General features: G+C 38.5%; 1 protein-coding gene across 21 annotated transcripts in view; it reads right to left on the bottom strand.

Moving 5' to 3' along the window:
• CELF1 (CUGBP Elav-like family member 1) overlaps positions 1 to 26,913 on the bottom strand; it is a 57,019-nt gene that overhangs the window by 5,913 nt on the left and 24,193 nt on the right. For 6 of the 21 annotated variants that reach the window (XM_015864429.2, XM_015864433.2, XM_015864439.2 and 3 more), the window contains 12 exons: positions 25,976 to 26,163; positions 25,312 to 25,394; positions 24,887 to 24,935; positions 22,962 to 23,096; positions 22,714 to 22,793; positions 22,221 to 22,382; positions 20,776 to 20,857; positions 17,855 to 17,983; positions 12,516 to 12,629; positions 12,164 to 12,349; positions 11,203 to 11,346; positions 60 to 9,502 (listed from right to left, as the gene is read on the bottom strand). In XM_015864429.2, the coding sequence (XP_015719915.1) occupies positions 9,375 to 9,502; positions 11,203 to 11,346; positions 12,164 to 12,349; positions 12,516 to 12,629; positions 17,855 to 17,983; positions 20,776 to 20,857; positions 22,221 to 22,382; positions 22,714 to 22,793; positions 22,962 to 23,096; positions 24,887 to 24,935; positions 25,312 to 25,394; positions 25,976 to 26,163 (1,480 nt within the window). In that variant the 3' untranslated portion in view covers positions 60 to 9,374. Of the gene's footprint in view, positions 1 to 59; positions 9,503 to 11,202; positions 11,347 to 12,163; positions 12,350 to 12,515; positions 12,630 to 17,854; positions 17,984 to 20,775; positions 20,858 to 22,220; positions 22,383 to 22,713; positions 22,794 to 22,961; positions 23,097 to 24,886; positions 24,936 to 25,311; positions 25,395 to 25,975; positions 26,164 to 26,913 lie in introns of those variants that run through there. The other 15 variants (XM_015864426.1, XM_015864435.2, XM_015864431.1 and 12 more) reach the window with 10 other exon arrangements.

The following is a 26,913-nucleotide window of genomic DNA, read 5'->3' as shown; positions in this document are numbered from 1 at the left end:
CCCACACCTGGATCCAAAAAGAACCTCAAAATTAAGACACAAACTCAACACACAGGGACTCTTCTCAAACAGTTTAATAGCAAATAAACAAAGGAAGGTACCACACTTGGCATATACAAAATGACTTATTGTCGGTGTGTCTGTGCAATTAAAACAGCTTTAAGTTGCCCTTTGGGACAAAAAAAAAAAAAGAAAGAAAAAAAAAAAGAAAACCAACACACACACAAAAGGAAGAAAATTCCTTTAACACGTACTCGCTTGATCCAAACTTGTAACATATCTTTTCATTTTTAAATCCACTACACAAACTCTGCCATCAGAAAAGCAAAACGTGCTCCTCTGCTTCTTAAACCATTGAAGTAAAATCCATAATTCTCTACAGAGTACAACACAATTTCACACAAAAAGACATTTTGTTTTGCAAATCAAAACAAGAAAAATAAAGGAACAGCTCAAACAAGGTAAAGAAAAGCATTTCTATGACTGAACCACGACTTCGAGTTGATTAAATCCCATTACTGCAGAACAGACTCTACATTTGGTCATAGTGGCAATTTGTTTTCTCGTCACATTGTGAATCACTTTACATTGTTTTCTAGTAGAAAAGGCAAAAAACTGTACAAAACCCCTAGTGTTAAATACAATGTTTGTACCAATAAAAAAGCCCACAGGTTTGTCTCCAAAATGTAAATTTTCTTTTTAAATTATTCACAAAAAGCAGCCAAAAATCAGAAAGGCAGCTGCTGCTCCACTGTCTCAAATCCATTAAAACCACCATAGAACAATTAAAACAACCAAAGGAAGGAAAGGAAATAAGAAAGGAAAGAAACATCCAACGTTTGGCATTTTGGTTTTCTTCAGACATTTTTCCACAGGTTTCCCCAGAGTTCCTTATGGAACCAAATGCGCATGTACAGAAATGTATTGGCAGTTACTCAATACACTGCAGGGTATCAGTGTCCCCACTGACACCCAGCCCTGTGCATTCAGACTGTGGGACTAACAGCAGCCAGCCCACAACCCTACCTTCAAAATAAACAAGTCTCTATCCTTTTCTCACCCAGCCTCACACTTCATTCCCAGGTATATGTACCAAATCCCAAAAATGTTCTGTCCCTTCAGCTGCTTAAAGACTGTCTACGCAGATCTAACTAGTTGCTATCAATGGTATAATATCCTCAGCCAACTCAGGATTGGGATGGAATCTTCACTGCATTTTCATTATCCCAAACACTGGACAAAAGTACGATTTCTATCCAATCAAACATAATTAATTTTCTCAGCAAACTCCTTTCTCCTGGGATTCCATTTCTTGTCATTTTATACTGTTCAGTTATCTACACTAGCTCTCTTCTACTTCTGACTGAAACTTCACCACAGCAAAACACCCTTCAGGTGCCTTCATCAAGAAGCTACCTCCCACCTTCTACCTGTGCAGATCTTCAGTAGGGTCAGAGGAAGCCTGCCATGCAGAAAGCAGTGGTCTGTTCTCATTCATTCTGCAAGCCAGAAAAACTGCTCAGCTCATTACCCAATTAAAAACTAAACAAAAACTAAAAAATCTCCGTAGAGATTCCCCAGCTAAGGCCCTTGAGAAGACAGCTGGGGATGGTACCCTGTTCAGGTAACAGCTTCAGAGGCTGTCGTATTGTGCTTGTCACTTGGGAAAAGAGCCAGCAGTTGCACGTCTAGGTTTACAAATGCTTTCTCTAGAATATTTCAGATAGTTTTATTTCAAGAGCTACCCTAGATCTTTCCAGGATCCTGCCACCACCACCAGAGTCTGACTGATGGTATTAAGCTGAGGCTGGACTTCATAAAAATGTGCCCTGAATTATGTGAAGTTCTAGTAAAGAGTGTTCTAAAGGAGCCCTAGCTTCAGAGAACTTTAGAAACAGAAATACCACGAAGTTACCCCATCTTCCTGCTTCCCAGCTATCCCCTTCCACCAAGACTCCTACTACAGGAACAGTGCAGCCCAGCCCCCAAGAGCCTCTGACAGTGCTGGAGGTGGAACAAGGTCCAGGTGCTCTGTCAGGCAGACAGTCTAAGTGCACAGGTAGATGCCCTCAGGTGGCTTCTGATTAGATATTTGTCATACCAAAAACACCAATTTAAAAGGATACCTTTGAAACCCATTAAATTGCTCAGTTTTTGCACAAACTATAGAAAACAGAGAGGTGAAGGTGATATATAGGAGGGTGTGAAGAAAACAGCAGGAAACATGCAAAACATTTCTGGGCATGATCTCAGTTTGAAAGAATAAAACAAAAACATCACATTTTGCTGAGGAGATTGTGGTTACGAAAAAAACAAGCATGCTGGGGCTTAACAAAATACAACATCAACTTTGATCAAATTTTCACTGCAGACTGATAATCACACAAGGAAGCGGGGGAAAAAATAATAAAAAAAATCATTGAATGTAAGGGCAAAAACGTAGCTACAGTCGGAAGGAAATGTAGTTCAAGTGTTTTCTGCTGATGCCACTCAAGTCACAAGTTCGAACTCAAAAACACATGCTGTCTCCTCAAGCACAGAAACCAGATCAGCAAAATGTGACTAGGAAGTCTCCTCAAAAATCGAATCACGCGACATAATCGACTTTATCTTCAAAACTGTGTTTTTAAAACTAAGCACACAGAAAAAACTAAGCCTAGAAAGTGATTGGCTGTATGTTCACAGAAATACAAACACTCCACAAGGTATGCTAGCAAGGCTGCTCTGAAGACAATTACAAAGAATCAGATTCACAAAATCAAGTGGTTATCTTACGAAGGTCTAGAAAAATAGAAATTCTTTTATATTCAAATGCAAGTTTAAATATTCCCCCTTCAGCAGTCTTTCTAGCAAAACCAATTTGGCAGCACAAAAAAAAAAAAAAGAACCAAAAAAAAAAAACCAACAAAGAAAGAAACAAACATAATAAAAATACACATCAGCATCAAAGGTCAACACAAGGTCAAAGGTGAGAGTTCAAGCATCAGAGAAGCTGAAGAGACAAGGATTTGGACGATGTACTTGAACGCCACATCGACATGCTTTAGGCACAACGATGAACAAACGGCAGGAATCTAGAAAAAAAACAAACCAGAAAGAGGGAGACCCACTGAGTTACACAGAGCAGTACATCCAAACAAGGAGAGAGAGAACAAGAATGGGCACTGTACAATGAGACCTCCTGGGGAAGGGAGTTGACAGGGAAGGGCAGCACATGCCAACGATGGACAAGTAAAAGTCAAAGTACATGAAGGACACCAAGTAAACATCAAACTGCCAGAAACTAAATGGAAACAGAGGCCTCGATTTCCCTCAGCATCCACTCTGTGGCGCATGCCATGGCCTAGTGCCACACTGACTAGTATGTGTTCACCCTGCCCCGTGCCTGGGGTCTCCACTAGCTCTGTTTAAGAGAACAGAGCAAGCAGACAGATTCCAAAAAATAGGGCTCTGGTGCTCACAGTCAATCACAGAGACTGAGACTGTGAGAGACAAGACAGAGGACTCAGGAGGGATTCACATGTGATTTGACAGCTGAGACTTTTCTAGCATCCTAACATGGGAAGTTCATAGGCAGTGTGGCAGCCCAGGAAATCCATTCTTTCCTTCAGCTACAGCCCCTTCTCGTTCCCCAGTAGCCCATGAAACCGGAGTTGAGTAGTTTGGAACAGGAAAATAAAAAGATTATACAAGACAAGTAAGTGGAACCAAAAACCCTACACATTAGAGAACTTCTTAAGACTTGACTGCTAGTTAAGACTTGTCCTAGCTGAGCACTTTCTGAACCATTAGACCTGCACAGGGATCTTCCTTTCCCAGACTTTTATATAAACAGCCCCCAGCTCCCTGGCTTCGCAAGGAGGGGATTCTGGGCTCTGAGAAGCTCTACAGTCACTGTTGCCAGTTTGATGAATAGAAAAATACGTTTCCTGAACATTTCATAAGGTTTATAGATATGTTAATTCTTAAATTTTGATATACCTTTGTTTTCTCCCTTCAACCTCTGAACTGAAAAAGAGAAGAAACATTTTGGGAAGAGGGTGAGAAGCAGAGCAGGGAGAAAACAAGGCTTTTCTCCACATTCCTGAACTCTGTTCTATCTCCTGTACGCTGCCTTATTCTCAGCACCTCTCAAAGCTGGAGGTTACAGACTAGTGCATGGTGAGACCTCCATATTATATTACAGCATTCACAGTATGTTCAGAAATACAAAGGATTGTATTCTAGCTCCAAAGCAAAAGGCTGTACACTGTCCACTAAAACTGTGAGACTACTTACAAAAAAATGCTCAATTACTTTATTCTTCATACTTTCCAGTTCAGAGAAAGGACTTTGCGTGGAGCTGAAACAAACTCCAGCAGAGTACAAAGCAACTCTTGCAATTATTTCCACGGTTCTACAAATGCTCTAGCTGCGAGGGTTAAAATCCTAACCACAAACTTCTCATGATCTGAGGCATGAGACAGATTACAAGGCAAGAAATCAAGCAACATCCAGCATGCACCATTAGGAGTAGAGAGCGTGGTTTGTTTAGGCTTTCTGAATACATTTTTCAAATATTTCACTTAGAATTTGCACTCAGAGTCGCTTGGTTCCAATTAAGCTATTAGGAAGGACTCTCCTACAAGAAGAGAAACATACATGAGAAACTGAATGAGAACTCACTTATTTGGGGAAAGTTATTTCACCTTGTCCTTGCTCTATTCTCACAACTGTGATAAAGTACTGCAACTACTCTGCATTCTGTAGCTTATACTTAGCAGTAAGTATGCTCAGGGATGTATAACACCCTTATGTTTAAGCATCTGTAACAAAAAACTTTCAAAGCATTTTGCTTGTTCATAGCAGCATTCGCCATTTGCAGCTTGCTTTATTCAAGTTTTTGTTTGTTTGTTTTTAAGATGCTTCCAAAGAAAATAGTTAGAAACAACTTCATAACTAGATGGGTTCTGCTCAGTTGCCCTTCCCTATCTCACAATTATTAACAAGAAACAGATCAGCTGATTGTATGATGCAATGTGTAACTTGTTATTCAGATTTAAAGCTTTTTCATTTATTGATTTATGTGCTGGTCAAAAATTTTCTGAGGTACCTATTTTCCAGAAAATACTTTACTAGCTGTAGATTCTATTTCGTCATTAAAATATAAAAACATATTCACTGCCATTGTCTCATACTTCAGAGAAATTCCAATTCTCTTCTGCTTAGACTTCGAATTTAAAGACTATGTCTCAAAGGCATTTTCTAACAGGGCAAGCACTGTACTGCAAAAGAGAAAAGAATAATTTATAGAGAGGGTTTCTAATTTTGGATTGTTGGTCGTTTATGAGGCAGAAGAATCTATGAATTCATTTGCAGTGGTACTAGATACTAAGTAGCATCAGACTAAGACTTAAATCATTCATAATGCTTTCATATTATTACAGTATATCTAGTAAAATCAAATGTCTTCTGAGACAAATGTAAGAAGTAGACACATTTCCATCTTGCTGCTTACTTAAGTATTTTCTGGTGACACAGGTAACACCTAATTCTGTTTCAGGAGAAATCTTACTAGGCTGTGCTGTTAAAAAAATAAAATGAAAAATCAGATTCTTTGGCTTGAGTTTCAAGAAATGTTGCCTGTGTGGCTAATTAAGCCAATCCCTCCACAGTTTACTTGAATTCATCTGATCTATACTGAGCTATCCAAGAGTAAAGCATCTGACACAAGAACACATTATAATCAAGAAACATCTGATGATACTTTCCAATATATACTATCAAGAGAGAGTCAAGCTTGCCCCCAAATGGTTTTGCTACTTCTGTTTCTCATGCCTTTTTAACATTCCTTCCAGTCTCACTGTCCCTGGCCTATACAAGCATGCTTTTAAAATTACTATTACTCAATTGTTGCTGTGCAGATAATTTCCTTATTTTTAAGCATTGCTCAAAGAATTTTGATATATTCTTTCACAACAGATACTAATCAGAATCTAATCTTTGTTTTGGGCAGTTTGCCCCTACCAGGTCCCAAGAGCTGATTGATCTGTTTTGTGCTTGAATAAGACAGGAATTAAAAATCTGACAAAATAAAATAGACCCCAAGCTTCCTTCCCAGCAGTCCCAGACCTTCCTTCCTGACAGACAGGGAGGAAGAAAACTGACTTGGAACTGGAAGGCAAGAACCTAAGTCTCTAGATTGAGCAGCAGCCACCAGAAAGACACAGGAATATTGGACTTTATCTGACCGGTTCTGTGATCAGAGAAAAATCTGCTGAAGTCACAAACTAGATACATTTATTAACTTTGGCAACATATACACTGATACACCAAAAAAGGGGAAATCTTAAACAAATACAGAAGAAGGGCAACATCTTCAGCTGGTGAAAATTGATGCAGCTCTACTGAAGAAAGCAGAACTACATTGATTCAAACCAACTGAGGATCGCATATTTTAGAATTTAACCTGCATAGTTTTTTGGTTTTTTTTAGTGTGTGTTTTTGTTTTTTCCTTTTTGGCAATACTTATAATATAGTCATGCCAGTAAGGCACAAGAGCTAGCCCAAGTTACCTGTCTAAGGTGGTTATGTCTGGGAGGAGTCACTGACCAAACAGAGTAAAAGCCAATCTCCTAAGCACCTATCATCTGCAACAATGCCCAGCTTGATTTCTAAGTCACAGCACTGAGGACAAGCTGTAGGATGTGAAAGCTAAAACGTCTAATTTTGGGCAACTGAAATGACTACTAAAGAGGCCAGAGCATCAGATTAAAAGAAAAACGAGACAAAGTTCTCAGCACAGTGGGGCAGGGTGCAAAGAAGGTAAGAGTGACTGTAGAGACCCCAGAGCACAGCGCTCTCCTCCACTGGTTCACAGCATTCATCTCTCCCATTTGGCAGTTGCTGGGCTGCAAACAGGCCACTCAGTAGTTTCAATTGTGCACATTGTTATGAGTGTAAAACAATCACATTCAGGATTCTACAAAACCCTGGCCTTTTTTTTTTATTTTTTCCAGTGAAATAATTTAGGTAATAAATACTCTCCACCCTGGAGCGGTATAAAACTTCTATAAAAATAGAAACAACATTCTTGGTTACAGCAGGTTGCACCTGGAGCAGCTGCTCCCAACTATTTTTTTTTTCTTTTTTTTTTTTTTCCTTTTTTAATTTTTTTTTTTTTTTAAATTTTTTAAAGTATATTATTTATAAAAAATCCCATTGTCACCCTGGAGGCCTTCACACTCCAACACTCTCTTCTCAGAAAACCAGGACACATCTTTCCCATCGTGTAGAATTCAAGTGTACATGGCTCACTTAAGTGTTACGTTTTTAGAGAGATCCAAATAAATAACATTGAAGGGTACCACATGCCAGCATAACTGGGAAATTTGGCAATCTGGCCTTTGAACCTTTGCCACCACAAAATACTTTGAATAATACTGATAGGTTTGCCTACGTGCCATCCGTATCTACAGGCATCAACTAACTGATTTCCATTTTAGCAACGAAAAGGGCTCTTCTGCTATGGGTCAGGCCTCGTACTTCTGAGGTTTGAGAATGGGAATGCACGAGATTCTCTATAGCCACTCACTGCTTGTGAGTGCACAGAATAAACACGATGGTTTGATGGGTTCAGTGCTCCTCCTGCTGGAGCAGAACTGAAAGTCCAAACCCTACGTCTGACTCCACATATTCATTATTTAGCAGCTGACTCCCAAGCTGTGGCGATAGCTCAGGCCCTGGGAAACAGCATCAACAACTGGAAATACAAAGGAAACAAGGACGAGGAGAAAATATGAGGTAAATGGAATTTTTGTTACAGACACACAGAAATTGTAAACTTTCTCTTGTGACAGAGGTGGGTTTTGGTGGTTGTAACACAGGACTCTAATTTCTTAAAACAACTCAGGCCAGAGTGTCAAAAGTCCTTTGAGCCCCTAAAACCAGGGTATAAGGCCCTTATAGCAATGCACTAGCAATTTCATGAGTACAAAAAAAAGTTTGTGTTGGTTGAAGGGTTGTGTTCAATCTTCCTTCAGTATAAAAGATAATGGTAGCAGAAGGTGGAATAAGACTGAATGGCTCAATGTTTGGTACACACAACCTTAAAGGAAAACTGCAGTATAAAGAAATACCTATCTACTAGACTATGTCACTGCACAAATCAGATTATTATTATTATTTTTTAAATAGATACTTATCTTTGTAACAGAAAGACCAAGAAAGCAAATCCTATAAAAACATGTACAAAGCAGGAGTTTCAAGAGCTGTTCTAGGGTAACTCCATGCTTTGTATCTCTATTTAACAGTTATTTTAACAGAGAAACAAACAGCACATATTATGCTTATCAGAATGAATTCAAAGTAATACTCCGTGAAAAGGACATTACTTCATAGAAATGGAGAATGTAACAAATTGTTAGGGAAAAAAAAAAAAGCTGGTGAAAAAATTCTGCAGGTTATCAGAGATGGAAAGTTTCCTGTTTCCAGCCTCAGACGTATTCATCCAGACTCTACGCCATGTCTCAATAAACCTAGTTAAAGGATAAGTTCTCTTAAAAATGGTGAAATCCACTGCATCTCATTAACATTCAGCGGCAAATAGTGAAATTTTCTGGGCAGACATTATCTAACTTTATAAAGTGCTGTGTACATTCACAGTGCTACATACACACTATTTTATATACAGCAAACAAAAAACCACTGCAGTTTTCCTTTGGCTCGTTAATGTGTTCACCCTTCCAGCCTGTCTTCACTTTAGAGATGATTTATTAATTCCTCACCATGGCATACAGTAAAGGAAGCGTCAAAGAGTGGGTGTGGCATGACAAAGGCTATTTGGAGTTGGTTCTTTGCTCACCCAAACTTAGATAAACTCAGTTTTCCTTCCCCATCTTTGTTTCCATCAGCTGTTCAGTGTAATTTCTGCTTTCCCTCCTCCTCTCCCCATGGCAGTGTGGTGTCAGTTCTGCTTCCCCTTTTTTTCCTCTACCCCAAGGCAGTGTGGTTTCAGTTTCTGCGGCTCCCTTTGACCTTACCTCCCCACCCCACAGGAGCTGGCATTGGTCCTTCTCAACACACACTGGTTACAAACACAGCAAACTTAAATAAGGAAAAAAAATAAAACAAACAAAAAAAAAACCTCAGCGATATGGCACCTAAACTCCAAAGTAAAACACTGGAAACAAAAGCACAAACTTGTCCTTCATTCGAAGCAGGATTCTCAGTAGAGGCTGCAGCCGAGTCTTCAGGGGAAGACGTGCCAGATAGAACGGCATGGATCAGCTTCCAGGACTGTAAAAACACAGCCTTAGGGCTTCGAATCACTAAGTGCGCTCCTCTCCAACTTACCAAAAGATCCTTCTCACTCCAGTCCCGGAGGGGAGGGGCGCTCAGTATGGCTTGCTGTCATTCTTAGAGCGCTTGAGCTGTACTTTCAGACGCTTCATGCCAATCTGAAAGCCGTTCATTGACTGAATGGCAGCCTGTGCAGAGACAGGATTGTCATAACTTACAAAACCTGAGGAAAAAGGGAAATACACAGTCACAAAGTGCCAAAGTTGTCCAGAGCAGCTACTCACAACTGTAAACACACTCACAAGGTGAGAGAGGCTTTCATGAAATGCAATTTTCCAGAACTGATAACTGTGTAGAATATTCATAGAAATATCTTTCTATGAGCTCTATGACAATGTATTGTTTTCGGATATACTGAACTTTGGGTAAAAGATAAACCAAACTCAGGAAATGTAAAACAAGATTCCCTACAATTCCAAGAGGAAAAAAAAAAGTATCAATGCATTTTTTTAATAAAAACTTCCACCTGGGAGAAAATCAAACGCGGAAAATGTTCATCTGTATGTGAAAGTTCAGTAAAGAGACAAAAGTGAAGAATACGGCACGTAGGGACATGATTTAGTGGTGGACTTGATAGTGGATAGTGTAAGGTGATGGGTGGACTCGATGATCTTAAGGATCTTTACCAACCTGAATGATTCCCTGAATATATGATGTTGCCATTGTGCAATTAAGTCAGTGAAGAAGCTGTCACAGTGGTGTGAGTGTGGTATTTGTACCAATATTATGTTTAAGCTTCTGACAATTTGTATGATGTTCAGAGAAATAACATCCTCAAAATGAACTTTCTCAGGGTTTTGAAAAAAAACCTGTTCTTAACTCCAGTCAGTGGTTGGCATTAAAACCTGGGGAGATCACTCCATATGCACATCCTATAATCTGATGATCGGCGTACTTGTTTTTTTTTTTTACTTTCAGAAAGCACCAACTTATCTGCAACTTTTGGACTACTCAATACTAAAAAGCCACAGGGTATTGTGTTAGTACAGTGCTTTGAAAACAACAGAGAAAAGTTCATCTCTCTTATACCATCACAGGCGTGTGAGTTTATAGTACAACAAAAATGCTAAAATCGCTCCCACTGCTGTTTTGTGGAGAAAATGAAGCTATGAATCTTTCAGTCCACATGTGCAGTTTTCTGCTATGTAAGCCAAAGGAGAATGTGTCTTTTGCTCCTGTAGCAATGCAGACATCAGCAGTCAACGGGAAATAATTTATCTGAATAGCAACAATAGCACAATGTGTTGATTTACATTTTATTTTTTTTTTTTAAATAAGATTCCTGCCCCAATGCAAGTCCAATCGAAATACACAATAGGCAGAGCAAAATTAGGCTAAGGAATGCAACCAAAATTACATACTAAATAACAGCTGAAATAGCTTCTTAATTGCAAAGATTTCAGAATTAGCAGAAAGCTTTACAAATGGCCTTCAGAGCACTTACCGGGCATGAGAGTCCAAACCTTTTATGATGTTTGGTAGCCGTAATAGTAACAATAATAAAAATAATAGTAGAAATAATTCATAATGATAACGTATTAAGTAGTATACACAGCAATGTAAAGAGTTCTTGAAAAGACTATCAAGAAGAGGAGGAGCTGTACCATAATTAGAATTTGAAAACACCACTCATAGTCAATTACCTTAGGTACTAATGGTAAATTTTGAGGCATATTAGCATGAAACCGCAAGAAGTCACAAAGAAAATCAGGAAAATTCAGCTAAGACCTGGAAGAGCTGAGGTTTAAGTTTACAGATATGGAAAAATCACTTGGCGTAAAAGCTAAACTGGACAATATACTGGAAAAAGAGATTACTAGAAAGAAGTCATGCGTCTACAGGTAACAGTTAGACCCAACGTACCAAAACACTTGCTTAGATTGGTCTGCTTATCAATGAAAACCTTGGCAGAGACAACATTTCCAAATGGCATAAACATCTGCAGCAGATCCTGATCCCCAAACTCCTGGGGGAGATGGTAGATAAACAGATTGGCTCCCTCTGGACCTTCAAATAAGCAAGAATATAAGTTCAGGAAAAAGAAAATAAATAGTGAACATAAGCCTACATTATAGAAAAAATAGAAGAGCTGAAAGACCATTCTAGCTGGATCTTCTAGAGGAAAACAATGAAATTTGTTGTATGCACTTCTGAAGAGTATTTGATTCCAGAATACATCAACTTGATTGTTTGCTAGGTGGGACTGATCATTCACATAATTCTAGCTCTTTCTTTTGGCCAAATGAAATAAGGTAAATCTCAACTGAAGCTGTAAGTAATAAGACCACAAGTAATTTGACAGATTATTTTCTGAACACCACCCCACATCCTGCTGAAAGCTGACTCTTGTATTCTTTATTTTATACTATATTACATTGATTCAGAAATTGAAGAGTGGAGAACCGAAGAAACAAGCAGTAAGGATCTGCAGGATGAGGTGAAAGACAAAGAACTTCACATTCAGAAATACCAAGAAACCAAGACTTGAAAACAAAATAAAGACAACAACACCCTACACCACCATATTTTTTCTCTAAAATATGATATATTAGGCTGAAGACTCATGCACTCTACTCCCCCAGTAAACTGGAGGAGTACTATTACTAAGCATTTGAGGCAAGTTAAATACTAGGAGAAAATATCTATATAAAAAGAACTTTATGAAGTCCTTAGTAGAGACGTCACAGGCTTTCCTTCAGTTTATTCAGTAACTACTGTTCTAAACAACACCACCAAATTAAAGATTTGCATTGTACGGTAGCTGCAAGGGCTGGGCTCGCCCTTTTGAAAACTCCTCTGAAGTTGCTTGTAACTTTCTGCTTACCTTCTTTTTGACTTCCTGCTGCACCAATACTCTGCTGTGTTAAGAGACTCTGGTTATAGAGTGTGGGCAATGCAGCAGCAGCGTATTGCTGGATTCCAGAATAAGCCTGCGTGAGGGCTTCCATTGTGCTACCTGTCCCATTTGAAAGACCACCACTGCCAAGTCCTCCATTTAAAGCTGCCATGCCTGTAAAGAAAGAAGTGAAGATGACTGAGTACTGCCATTAAGTTGGATCAAATATTTCATTACTCTGCACTACTGTAAAAAAGCAAGGAGCAGGAAAAACAAAATTAGCACAGCTTGAGAAATGATAACCTGCTACTTCCCCAGTCCACCACAACACACAGCTTACCTGCTAGAGAGCTAACATTCAGGCCTGCTGTAGCCCCTGCCAGTGTCTGCAATGCTCCAAGAGAAGCCATGGGATTAACAGAGGAGCTGCTACTGGAGCTAGGTGAGGAACCTGCTATTAAAATAAGATAATTAACTTCAAACAATACCTTTTCATTGTGATAATTCAGCTTCTCCATTAAATCATCTCTGCAGGAAAAGCTAGTATGGAACAAACCAAGGCAACAGAATAGACTGTCAAAAACACTTCAAATGCATAAAACTTGATTGATCTTGTACCAAAACTCTTTGCATTTTTAAAACTTCCTACACTATAACTTCTATTTTTTGCAGCAGTAACAATTTAATGACATTTAAGACATCTGAGATTCAATCAATTTATGAGCCACATGTATACTTTGTATCTCAATCAAAGTGACTAGCAGCAAAAGCTATTACTACTCCAAGAAGTGACTAAGATTTGCTACAGATTAACATGAATCCTTGAAAAACCACACAAGGTGAAGATGACCAAAATCACGGATATTAGGAACATAGAAGAAAGCACCAGTGAAACTGAACATATGGTTTTCCAACATAGCCAAAGCAGGAACAGCAGACGCCCAGACACATGAAATAATTTTCCACTAAAACCTGTACTGCAGCAGCTGGGACTATGGCCAAGAAAAGGACTGGAACAGAAATCTAAAATACAACCTTATCCCCTATTGACTGCACCACTAACACCTTCAACCATTTTTACCTCAGCAAGTAATGTCTACACAGATACAGTCCCTAGCAGACTGACAGCTGAAATGTCCTGCTAAATTCTGTAACAGGTAAGAGTTACAACTGAAAGCTGGTGCTGCAGAGGCATCTTGTAGTCTTTCAAGAGGAATTTATGTCACATCAAATGGGTAACAGAAGAACTGAAATTCAGGCATTTTCACTTTCCTTCTCATTTTTTTTGTTTTTTTTTTAATTCTCACTGTGCTGTATATATCCATTAAAACTTTGAATTGTTCACATCTTTCAAGTAGATTCACATACATTTCATATTCATCATTTTATACAGGTGGCACCACATCTCTGCTGGTGTGAAACATGGAATGTGGTAATCAAACAGAATGCAGCACTCATCTTACAAGTCAGGGCAAAAGTGTGCTCTTGTACCTAACAAAAGCTGCAGAAGAACCCAGGAGCCGTACTCTGGATGCAGTTCAGTTTTTGTACTGACAGAGGAAGGGACAAACTTGCTCTGGGAAAAGTTTTAGACAAACATTCTTTGCATCAAAACGTCCCTAACAATATTTCAAGTCGCTTACTCCAAAGAAAAGGAGATGCTTTTCATCTTACTATCAGTAACATTTTAAACATCGTAAAAAAAATACAGAGAACAGGTTACAGTAATTCTCAAGTCAGTAGAAAAACAGCACAGCTATCTGAATAAAAGCCAATATTCAGAAATAATACAGCTGCCTTGATTTTAGAGTATCACTTGTTCTTTGCAACACTTCATTGCTAATCTCCATAATTCAAGCAGACACTTTATTTGACAGATGAGAACACCATTTTAAGAGAAATAAAAAAGTAGTGGCATGGGAATGAAAGAATGAAGCCAAGGCTTGAGAGCAAAGTAAAAGACAGAATGGATCCTTCACAACTTCAAAAAAGGTTGTGATTTTAAATCCATTCATCTAAACCACTGCAAAAAGATAAACACATTTAGTTTGGTTTAGCTGGCTTAACAAACATCCGCTTACGCAAATAAGAAATGCTTTAAAAGATGAATGTAGCTGGTAATAAGAACAAGAAGAAAATACAACATATTTTCTTCATCATGTATATACAGGAATTGTTGTTCAGAGTCAGTGCTCCAGTTGTAATGGTGACTAAAGGCACATAAAACAATAGTACAGCAAATACACACAGCAATTACAAAACAGTACTTCCTAGGTACTGTTCCAGCAGTCTGCAGCATTAAGAGCTGTTCAGCTGAGGGCAATGTCTTTGTATTTAAGTCATGATTTTCATTCATCAATTATAGTGCATTTTGAACTTTTTTTGTTTGTTTGTTAAACACCATTGTGTTCTAAGGTTCTGAGTTCTGCCACCTAAACATGCATCGCACAAAGAAATCAAAGAAGTTCAGAACTTCATTTGTTATCCTGCGATTCTTGCACCAGAACATCTAATGACCAGTCTCTTTATTCATCTCCCTGTTCATCTATTTCATGCCACCAATATATTTGTTAGACTTCTATCATATCCTCCTCCAACATCAGTCCTCTATTTCACAGACTCCAGTTGCTATGACTAGGAAAGGAGTTCCATCCCTACTCATACTCTCTCTTCTTCTGTTTTTCTAGTTTTCATATATTGTTTTAGATTGGAAAAACAATCCACAGCACGAGGGATGGAAAAACAATATAAGTTTATATATGTGCTTTAGTCCATTCCTAATTCTTAACATTTTTTTTTTTATTCCTCTTGTTGCGTTTCTTCCTTCTTGCTTACTACTCAAGTTAAATACTCTTGGATCAATGTACTGAATTACACCTGGCTAAAACAGCTAACCATGAGATTACTAACTGATTTTTTTTTTTTTCCCAGAAATTTTTAGCAGGTAGTTAAGAATAGCAAGCGAAGATAACAGAACTAGGACAACCAGCTTACGAAGGTGTGTAAACTAAGAGACTTTGCTGATGCTTTCCAGTAGAGAGCAAGTCTGTTCCAGTTCAGTCATCCAGCATACTTTACACAAACAGTTTTTTATCTAAGGCTCCAGCCTCTGTAATCTGGACTACCCATAGGTAGACACAGCAGCGGTACATTCAGTTCCAAATGGTAGCTCTGGTAGCTGCTTTATTACAAAGCTGAATGCATAACACTTCTGAGTTCAACCACAGTGACATACAACCTACGTTTAGTCAAAAGATTGCATCATGTAGACTTCCACCTTTTCCAACACACAAAAGGTATCAGTGCAGATAAAAGAAAACCAAAAGGAAACACCCCATAATTGCTGTCTGGATTTTTCCACCACTTATGCAATCTGAAGACAGTCTGGGAGAGATGGCCAAATAAGCATTAGGCGAACATTTGCATGACAGATGGACAGGAGTCAAGCTGGTAGTCATCTCATCTGTAGTTAGGTTTAAGAGGTTATCACAGTAGATGTTGCCATATGTCCCACACAGACAAGGAAGACATTTACAAACACATGGAACTGAACAGCTATATTCAGAGTGTTTAAGGTCTAGGTACAATCCAGAAAGGATGCACTGAATGCTGAGTCTAACAGTGCTCTATGAAAATACAGTGTGCATGCACATATAAGTATTAATCCAAAGACAATACCAAGTTAGGTTTTAAAAGTGATGATAGTTCAGACTGAAGAGCTAGCATGCTTTGTAATTATGAGAAATATGAGACTGAATGCTGTGTATATACACCAAGGCTTTCTTTTCCATTCAAGTACGGTTTTAAATGTGAAATGTATAAGGAAAAACCCTTAAACTGATTTTGTTTGGTCAGTGGCTACATATAGACCATTTCACTCCAGAATTATTTTTAGATTTTTTTTTTTTTTAATGAAAGATAACCTCTATTCTTTTAAATTATATTTGAAATTCTGTTTTAAGAACTTACTGACTGCTAATTGTTAGAAGCTTGTGAACAATAAACTAATCTGTCTGTATAGAATATTAACTCAAATGACACACCATGATTACTTCATTGTAGATGCACAGTAATTTTTGTATGTGATTGGCCATCAGAAACTCGCTCGGGCTCAGCACAGCTGGTGATTGAAATTGGACTGTTGTTCCTCACCCTCAGCTTCTCCACCAGTGTCACTGATCACAGGTACATAGTCCTAAGATGTGTATCTCTAAGGTAGAGAGCGGTGGGATAGCTAAAATACACAGAGGAGTAAGCAATCTCAAAGAATCATACAATCACGCATCATTTCAGTTGGAAGGGAACTTTGTGGATTATATAGTCCAGCTCAGCTCAAAGCTGGTATGTTCTCCGATTTAGGGAGATCTGTTCACAGCCTTTTTCAATGGAATTCTGAATCTCTAAAATGACGGAGATTCCACAGCCCCTCTATAGCACCTGATTCTTGTGCTTGATCACTTTCTCCACAATTTTTTCTCCCCCTTTTACAGCCAGTCAGAATTTACTGCTATTGTGTCCACTCTTCTTGTTCTTTTTGCTTTACACTTCTAAGAAGCTGGTTCTCCCTTTTCTAACATGTACAGCATTTTAACTTCACAACCTGTCAGTCATGTTCCCTACCTCAAAAGATAGAAAAAAAACAGTTCCAGTTAGCGGATGACAAAGCAAACAACGGAAGCTTAGATCTAAACACTAATTAAACTCACAATTCCTGCTCTGCCACTGCACTCCATGAAGAAACATGGGAGAGAAATTCACAGTCACATTTACTTCCATTGTTTCTCTTTGCCAAAGCAGCAGTAATAGATTGTAAATGTAGTTATTCTATAGCCTCAGCTCTGTGGGAGTTTTGTTTGTTTTGAAATACTATACAATAGGATACCATAACTGATAGTCAAGATAAATGATGAAGTTTTACCTTGAAGGATTTCAGACCACAAAGTTTTTATGTATAACAACAGAATGCTCTGAGCTGAATTCTCCCTCAGGTAGAAAAGTACCCACAGTTTAACTCCTGATCAAGTGACACATAGTTTTCTAAACAGCTGTTTCTTACAGACGCTTAGTCTTGCTCTATAGCACTCCTAGGCAATACAAAAAGCCGCCTGGGGCAGTTCAAAGAATAACCCCCATGTGCTAGAGATCTGCATGTTCTGCTTCTATGAGGCAGCTGTGGTATTTTCTTCACTAATGCCAGAGAAACATAAAGTGGACATTTCTAGTGCATTACTTCATGTTGAAAGCATCTTCTGTCTCCATGTCTGCAGGAACAGGGTACACTTGCTGCAGTATCTGCCTAAATTCACAGCTAAGCTAAATATGAGATGAGACTCTAGCAAAACGACTGGAAAGAGGTCACCTACCCTTCTGCTTCATGACCATTTCAAAACTCTTTTTTACATTAAATTAAACTGGCCATTTGGAAGAAGAAACAGAGCAGGTTAAAAAAAAAAAAAAGCGCCTTTGCTGGTGGCAAAGATATATGTACCCTAAGCAAATGCCAGTGAATCTGCAGGTAGAACTCTTATCTATTGAAAACATTAAAATCAATTAAAGGTCTCTATCAACACAACAGTAACAGAGATAGACAAAATAGTTGACATCCATCCTGAAATGACTCCCCAAGGCAACCCATGTCATAACACACCATGGCACACCATGGCATAGGCAGTCTCTTACCTGAGCTGGTGAGCACACTCAGGGGACTGCTGGAGGAGGTGAGTGCAGCGGTGCCACTTGGTGTATTCTGAGCTGCACTGGCTGCAGCTGCTAACGCAGCTAGGTTCTGTAACTGCATCGCATTCAGTCCTGCAACACATTGAAGAATATACAGTTTCCCCTACAATAGTCACCATCATCCAAGCCTAAGATCCACCAGCCTCAGTACATCATAATAGGGTAGGCAATAATGGGAAGGAGCTTAAGAACATCAGACTTCAGTACTAGTTACTGATCTATTCAACCCTATGATTCTTTGTTACAACTAAAAAGAAACATATTTTGTACATAAAAATGATTCTCCTTAAAAGACCATGATCTCAGATGCAAATTCCAGTGCACAGACATTTTCAAGCAGTGTTATGCAGTCCAGTCACAAAAGCATAGATTTTAACTGCTCCAGAGAGTTAAGCTGCGGTTTGATCGAATAGATCTGCAAGCCAGAGAACCTGTCTAGACACCAGGCTAATAATCTCATCTTAAATCCCTCTACTCTCTTTACATGGGAACAGCAACAACTGCAGAATTCTTTTAAGATCTATATAACACAGTGGCCAATGTCATACCTTTAACCTGTAATCAGCTGAACATCAAATTGCTTTGTCTGGCCTCCTTGGCAGCCAAGAAGCAGCAGTCAACTGTGAGACAAGGTTAAGTGGCAACTCCTAACCACAAGACCAACCACTCTATACACAGACTAGTCAGCCAGTCAAACAGAAGTGGTAAAGAAAACAGAAAACATTAAGCATGTTGTGGGTAATAAGCCAGGAACACTCAAGTGAGAGGAAGATGCCTTGATGAACTTTCTTCAGACATTTACATACCTGACTCACCTTCAGTTTGAGTTATAATTTTTTGATTGAATGATCCAGTCAGTATTGACATTAATTTGCCATCTTTCTTGTCACTGTATTATCATACACACTGATCCTGTTCTAAAGACTCCTGCATTTTAGCCAGGTTAGCTAGCTCAATTCTTCCATTTCTTCATCTTCCCTTTCACATCTCCACATTTGTCTATCCTAACAGATTTCTCATCTTTTCATGTAACTTTGTTGATGTGGTTCCTTGTCTTTTGGATGCTGAGTAAGTACTTGGTGACAAAGCACACACGTCAAAATCCCAGCTTTGCAAATAAGGATTCAAACAGACAACATAAGGATGTGAATGGCAATGCAGAATAAATTGTTCATTTTCTTAGTGGCTTATTCTACCTTTAGCCTTTTCTTTTTTTAAACTCATTTTGTTTTAACTTTCTGACTGAGTCCGTATCTTTAATTGTATTTAGTGCTCAAAACAAGAGGATCTTGACTTCGTTTATATTCTCTGAGATGCAATTGTAACAAAAATATTAAGCTAAAACCTAAGTTTTGTTGTCACTGTTACTGTGCTACAGAGGGTTAAAATTGCAAGTGCTAGAGATAGTGAAGAACAGAGCAGCTTGCTTCCTTTCTGAAGCAGTTTGGCATGTACACACCGCACCTGCTCTCCTGTCATCACATTGTTTTTCCTTCTGCTTTCCAATAGGGTCAAGATTAAATTTAGTCTATAAAGCCCAATGCAGACTGGAATCTAATTACCTGCTAATTTTTCTATCAATTTCAAGAAATGTAATCAAGATATTAATGGAGCTTTGAAAATAAAATTCTCCCTGCGTAGAACTAGACTTGGAAAATTCAGAACACCGTGCAACATACTACTTATTTGCCTGGATTATGCTTTTAAGGTGTTTTTTATATGGTGAAGACAAAATTACCCTGAAAACTTCACATTCAATTTCATCTAGCTAGGCCTCCACAGCAGCCCCATGGTAACAACATGAACTGCTTTTAGTTTCTCTCCTTTACTACTATGTGCCTTCATACATAAGCAAGAGGGAAAAACTGGCACCATGCTCATATCTGTACACATCACCATCACAAAACTTATGGGTGTGCAACACAAGTCAGATGTATACAGACCACTTAATTGCTCGTGGTCAGTGTTTGCACAGACAGGTCATAGCCTATTGCTAATTACCAAACAACTCAAGGAAGCCATTTTAAAAGCTTTAAATGTTCAGTACTAAAACCAAAACTATGTAATGCTGCTTTTCTTTTTTTCCTGCCACAAAAAGCATTCAGAGAATGCGGTAAACGGAGTTACTAGCAGGGGTTTTATTATTCTGAACCCTATGAAGGTGGAAGGGAAAATTAATTTTCTGCCCAATATCGAAGCTTTAACAATATTTCCATAACTCTGGAAGAAAGAAGTTAAAACTATTTTGAATATGCTCTCTTATAGAACACACATCTGTACTTGGTGAAAATTTTGACCAGCAGTTTATAGCTAAGAATCTGGCTCATATCTATTAAATTGGCATTTCTGCATCATAGGAATACTGCAATCAACTAACTCAAACACAGAAAATAAAGAAACAGAACGAAGGACTGGCTTAAAGCACTATCAGCACTGCATTTGCAACTCCAAAGTACTTAAAAACAAGGAATTTAAAACAGGAGACCTAAGAAGTTCATTGTAACTGAAACACACGCACTAGTGCTTATTTCAAAATACAGTGCTTCAAATATGTATCTATTTTGATGAAAATAAATACATACAGTTTTATTTTATTTTATTTTATTTCATAAGAGATTATAATTTCAAATGCCAGAGTTAAGGGAGATGAGTAGCATACCACAGCTTATGGTCAGGACAATGATTAACTAAGATTAAGAGGGAACTTCCACACTCATAGCAGAGGGTTCCTATTATTCCGCAGGATCAGTAAACTCAGTATTACTTATTACAATGCAATGTCTACAGACTTCTGGCTACTACTGGCTCTACCCTCCCTCCTCTTTGCTTTGGTACTAAATTTATCTTCCAGTGAAAAAACTCACCTCCCATTGGGTGGAGGCTGCTCAACGTGTTCAGGTTCCCAGATGAGGCTGCTGCTGTTTGCTGAAGGAGCTGCAAATAAAGCTAGACATTACACCAAAAAACAAAACAAGAGTGAGAGTGAGGGCTGGCTCCGCTTCTGGGAGAAACTGCACCACACCACAGCCAGAGTGCCGTCACAAAGGGAATTCCCACTGCTCACACATCACATCGTAGCAAAGAGCATCAAAAATTCCTCTTACAAAGCACAGCCAGAACACCACCATGGTGAAAATCAGCATTGCCCATGCATTATGTTGCAGCCGAAGCAATAGCACAATGCTTTTCACGCTCAGCACAGTCAATATACTAGCTGAAGCGAACTTTCTATCTAATGCACAGACAAATCAGTACTGAGACTCAGTAACAAGAAAGCTCCTTTTCAAAGTACCTCAGGCAGGACTGCCAAGTGTAAGGATATACTACCTCACGTCAGACTTTACAGCTAACATCACCCACACAGGACAAATGGCATGCCAAAATCAAAGAGCCACTGTGAGAGAGGATCTCTTTCATATTCCTTAAGCACAGCACCCATCAAAGAAATTTCAAGTCCTAGCTAGGAAGCTATTTAGGAAGATTTCCTATTCCTTTCTCCATTTCCTATGTACTGTTTTAAAAAATCCCAATCTACCAACTACAGGAGTAATAAGAGAACATCTCAACTTCAATAGTACAGCATGTCAAGAATGAGATGAAGTTTTCCTTTTCTGCTCCCTGGATCTTAATATTGCATGAAAGCAGTTCTCATAACTACTCTAACAACCCAGAGCACATTAGTTTATGAAAAATTCACCCTTCAAGTACCCAGTAAAACTGAAACCAGTGACAAACAGCAGACTGCACTCTGTTGTATCACTGTCACAAGGGAGAGAACAGTTTCTCTCTATTTGCTGGTGGTTTTTGTTTTTTTTTTAATTGTGCACTGAGCTGCTTGATCCTTCCACCTGATCAGCTTTTCTATCTGCACAGCACCAAGCACTATTCTATGTTTCACTGGAAAAGGATGACAGAAATAAATGCTCCATGATGAACAATGGAAGAATACAAGAATTACGCCATCATTATGTCACAAAAGACATGAAAGAATATTTAGATGGATAAACACAGTGCCCATAATATATGAAGAAAATCTTCCCTATGCAAAGTCATTCTATACATAATAAGAAAACAAAAAGTTTCAGTGCTTACTACTTCAGAAACTCGGGGTGAAATATTCACTTAAATGCATCCTGACTAGCTGTTAGGAAATGACAATTCCCTTGTAATCCAGATTCCTCATCCACCATGTGGGGGTGATGAGAGCCCTATTCCTGCCTATAAGGAGCCTTCAGAATCCATCAAACACCAAAAGACAATCAGACACCAAGCTACAAAGACGTGAAAAGAAACCAGGTCAGAAACTCACTGCTAAGTATTGCGGTCCAAGCGTGTTGAGTCCAGCCAGGTTTCCCCATACAGAAGCAGCACTGATCTGTTGCATTTGTTGCTGGAGTTGCTGAGCAATTCGTTTCTGCTCTTTGTCCTTCTGCGTGTCTGCAAATTTTACCACAATGGGAGAAGAGCAACCCTGCAAATAGCAATTGAAACAATTACATACTTACCATCACAAAACTACTGTATTAAGACCCAGCCATTGGAAACATTTCTGATACCCTCCCCAAACATACGTAATCAAACAATACATTTAATACCTCAATTGTTTTTTATTCTATTCTGTATTCTTTTATTTTCTCTGCAGGTGAGGTTTCTTGAGTCCTTAAAGCATAAGCAAACACAAAAGCCCAGAACACAAAAGCCCAGAAGCAGTATTTATGTACTTATCTTCTCTAGTCCCCTAAACTCCACAGTGACTGTCTGACAAATTGCATCCTCTCTTGACATTCACTAACTTGACTTACCTCCATGGTTTGTGCTTGGTGCATTGCTTTGATTGCTGTTTGCGCCATGGCTCTTGTTGTAAAAGTCACAAATGCACAACCTGGGGAAAGAACACAAAAGGAACCAGGTCATTCACTATATATGCATTTCTAGGAGAAAGAAAGCAATGAAAATGGCTATTGGAAAAATCACAGAAATAACTGAAACGCCACCCTGAGGTGCAAAGAGCAGCAAACAGCAGAGAACAGTCAGACAGTTTCCTGCTTACCTCGGCTCAGCCCATCTGGGCCCCGTAATATCCTGCATTCTTCAATCTGCCCAAAGGGGGAGAACATCACTCGGATATCATTTTCATTGCACTTCTTCGATATCATTCCAATAAACAACTTCCTATCTTCTACTGCTAAGAAATCAAAGGACAAGAGTATTACCAGCAAGTATGCACTTACTAGATCTTATTTTCTCAAATTTTCCTCCATCAACTGCAGAATCACATCCCCTCTAATTTGAGGGGCTGCTTGTCAAAACCAGATTCCTAACAATAGGATCTTTTTGTGTTAAGAAGATTGATTTTAGATATCTCAGTGAACCAGACAGGTCCTTGTTCTACATTTTACTGAGCTGCAAGAAGTGAAAATAAATAAATGTTGCATTCAGCACATCCCCCTGTACCTCCTACATTCATCGCCTGGTGAGCAAGAGTTGTGTGCATTTCAGTGGACTATATTCACCGTTTCTCATCTCTTCATTCTAGACTGCCAACACACCTCACCTGTATCTAAACAAGCATGTTAGTTGCAGAAGGCTTCTTTCAAGACTATTAAATTACCCTCTCATGTCGATCATATGAATCAAGTTCTGCCTATTTCCTTATGCTCTTGCCAACAGTGGAAGCAAAAGTAATTATTTTAGTTGTTTCATATTAATCCGTTCAGATCTTTACCAAAAGCATGAAAATGACAACTCATATCTGAGCTGCCTGTTACCATATATTACCTGAAAATGCCCATGCTACCAAGTATATTAGAATTCAAGGAAAACTTTCAGTGCAGACTACTTTAAGATAAATGGTGCAGAGACAAACATTTATTCTCATTTGTCAGTTTGTGGCTATTGATGTCAGAACTTTATACCTCTCATTCTACGGATATGAAGGTGCCAGTCACCTGTTACAAACTTGTAAGTGAATGAGGAAATTATACTCAGAATGCCATCTGGACAAATAAAACAGTTTTCAAATAAAACATTCAGCACTATAATATGACAAATGCTGTAGCACAATTTGAAGCTTCAAGACAAAAAAGTCCTTTATTTAGCATCGCAGTGAGAGGCAATTTATCTGCTGAGTCTTCCCTGGAGTTGGAGAGAAAAATTCCAAGCCATTCCAGCTGGCAGGGCTTCAACTAACCATTAAATTTTAAAAGTTGCACCCAATTCACTGTTAAACTCGTGGAGCACAAAGCTGCTTTCAGATCCTTAATATAGTCCATTTTTAGCTCAAGAGATCCAGAATTCCTTTTGTGAACGGCAAGTTAAAATACTTTTTAAACTGATGCCTTCATATTTATATTTTCACCTACATCTTTTACTAAAATTCATATAATCATATAATAGCCTCAGAACTGCTACCCTAGAACACCACTAAGTACACTTCTCCACCCCTCCCCCTCCTCCCCCAGCCCTTTCCATTATTTTCCCAGGAAACACATATCTGTGTGTGTATGTGTCTGTGTATGCATAAACTCATATAAACACACATGGATAAATGATCATTTTACTCAGTGCTAGATGTAAATGTCTGAAATGGTCAATGTGCAGGAGTACATTCACAGTATTTTCTCTGCTGAAGCGCTGACTCCCACTCCAGCCACAACAGGCTTTCAAATCAGTTAAGCACCTGAAAAGCATTTCTAAATTTCAACCACCTTAGTTCAACCAAGAACGCACTGGATGTTTCCCTAACCAACACCGTGTTTTTTTCCAGTGAACAGCAACAGTGGTAGATACTTAGTCATGAAATTCTAGAGACCTCATTTACACTACCTACTGTATTGAAATCATTTGTTTAAAAAAATAAATAACCCAAACCCCAGTGCAAGATGACTGTCAGAAGCTGTTCAACACAAGGAAAATCTTGAAGTTTCCCAGTTGAAATACATGATGCCACAAAATTCACATTTTAGTAAAGCTTACCATTATTCTTTTCACTATCAGCTGGTTTCATCTGGATAGGATGGTGCATCTGAAATGCAAACAGATTATTTAATCATAAATGCATTCACTTCATGCTAGATGATTCCCACAACAATGGTGAACGAATGAGTTTGTAGCCTATACTGCCTCAACAGAAGGGCACATATAACAGTATATAAGCATCTGGAAGAAAAATCTTTTCCTGATTATATACCATCATTCCTCCTTAGAAATTATTATTACACAAGGCATGTCTACCCACTCACTACCATATCTATTATCATTCCAATTACGTGATATTTCTAATTCTAATAGTTCCCTTAAAACAGGACTTCAGAGCAAGATAATGTATGCTTTTATATCTGTGGTGTCAGAGATCAGAAAGACAAGGCAGAGCTTTGAAGGGAGCATCTCTCTTCTCTTACCCCTGGGAGAATCTTCATGTTGTGAAGAGCGTTCTGTGCTTCTAGTGCAGCTTTACGGGTATAAAATGTAACAAAACAGCACCCTGCAATCGAAACAAAATGCTAAGCAAAGGAGAACACTATGAATCCTGACCTGCTGTAGAGAAATTACGTGTCCCACTTCTACTCTTCCAATAACAAGCAAAAGAAGCTAAATACTGAAAAAGGTATTTATCACAGATTCTAACTGTTGAGAAAAAGATTCCTAAGTGTAATTAAAACTGACTCAATGCCACTAGCTTGCCATTAAAAAAATCATTTAGACACACCTAGCAAATAACTCTTGGCTAATTTCATTTCTAAACTCAATTATTTGGTAGTATCCAGAACTTCCACCTAGTTTCACTGGCAAGACAATATTGCATGTTTCTGAATTACAAATCCAGGTTCACAGCAACTGCACACACTAAGTTTTGTATTTTGTTTGAAACAGTGACACTTCTAGCAACATTGTGGCCATCCTGTAACATTATAGCAATGCTCCAGAGCAACACAATATTTATTAGTGGCTCTGCTCAGCATTCATAATCTATACTCTTCATAAACCCCCAAACAAACTGGTAAGACTGGAACACTGTAAAAGCAGCCGAGTACTCTAGTTTCATATGAGAAGTACAGTTCTCACCTTTGCTTTGAGGAGGGTTTTGGCTCCGGTCTCGCAAGACATTGATTTCATAGACAGCACCATACTGTTCAAAAAGTTCTCTTAGATCTTTCTCACACCAGCTCCGTGGGACCTGACCCACAAACATCTTGATAGCATCTAGATCAGGTTGATCTGGGTGATCCAGTGTACCATTCATTTTCTTTGAGCTGTGAAAATTCAATGAGGAATTTCTGTTACTTAGCTTGCCACAAAGTCTAGATGTTATTGCAGTTGGAAGCAGTATGCTTACGGTGAGTTTTAAATCATTTTTACATCAATATGCATATATTTACATGTATACGCCATATACATAGATATGTACATTGCTTGCCAGTAAATGCAAATTATATATATATATATATATACACACACACACACACACACACACACACACACACACAATCACACATTCAGAAAAGAATTATTATTACTTGCACTCACTGGCAAGCAACATACTTGGAAACCACATACTCTCTTTAAATGATTGTTTAAAACTTCACCTAAACTTTACTCTTATAATGTAGTCAACATCTGCTTTTCACATCTGTAGAGAGGACTGGAAAAATACCATTAATTTAACTTCAACATTTTACAGAAAACACCACATAAGAAAGAAACACAGACTCATCTGACCCACAAGTTACTGTATTTATTAACAACTACGGAAAATTAAGAGGATATTTTGTGTATGTTTAAGTATGACTGTCTGTAACTATTTCTCAGAGTGAATAAATAACTTAAAACAGAAAAAACACAACTGAACCGAAGAGAAGCCTCATTAAAGGTTTTCAACACAGCAGCTTTGTCAAACTAGGCAGCTTTGAACAATACTTGGCAAAAAAGAAAAAAGAAAAAAAAAAGAAAAAAAGAAAGAAAAACGCAGTACAGATGAACAGGTTGGGCCTGAACAATCTTAG

This window comes from Coturnix japonica, chromosome 5 (genome assembly GCF_001577835.2).
Source record: "Coturnix japonica isolate 7356 chromosome 5, Coturnix japonica 2.1, whole genome shotgun sequence".
NCBI classification, from domain to species: Eukaryota; Metazoa; Chordata; class Aves; order Galliformes; family Phasianidae; genus Coturnix; species Coturnix japonica.
Note: the sequence above shows the minus strand (reverse complement) of the source record. Positions and strands in the feature narration are given on the sequence as shown.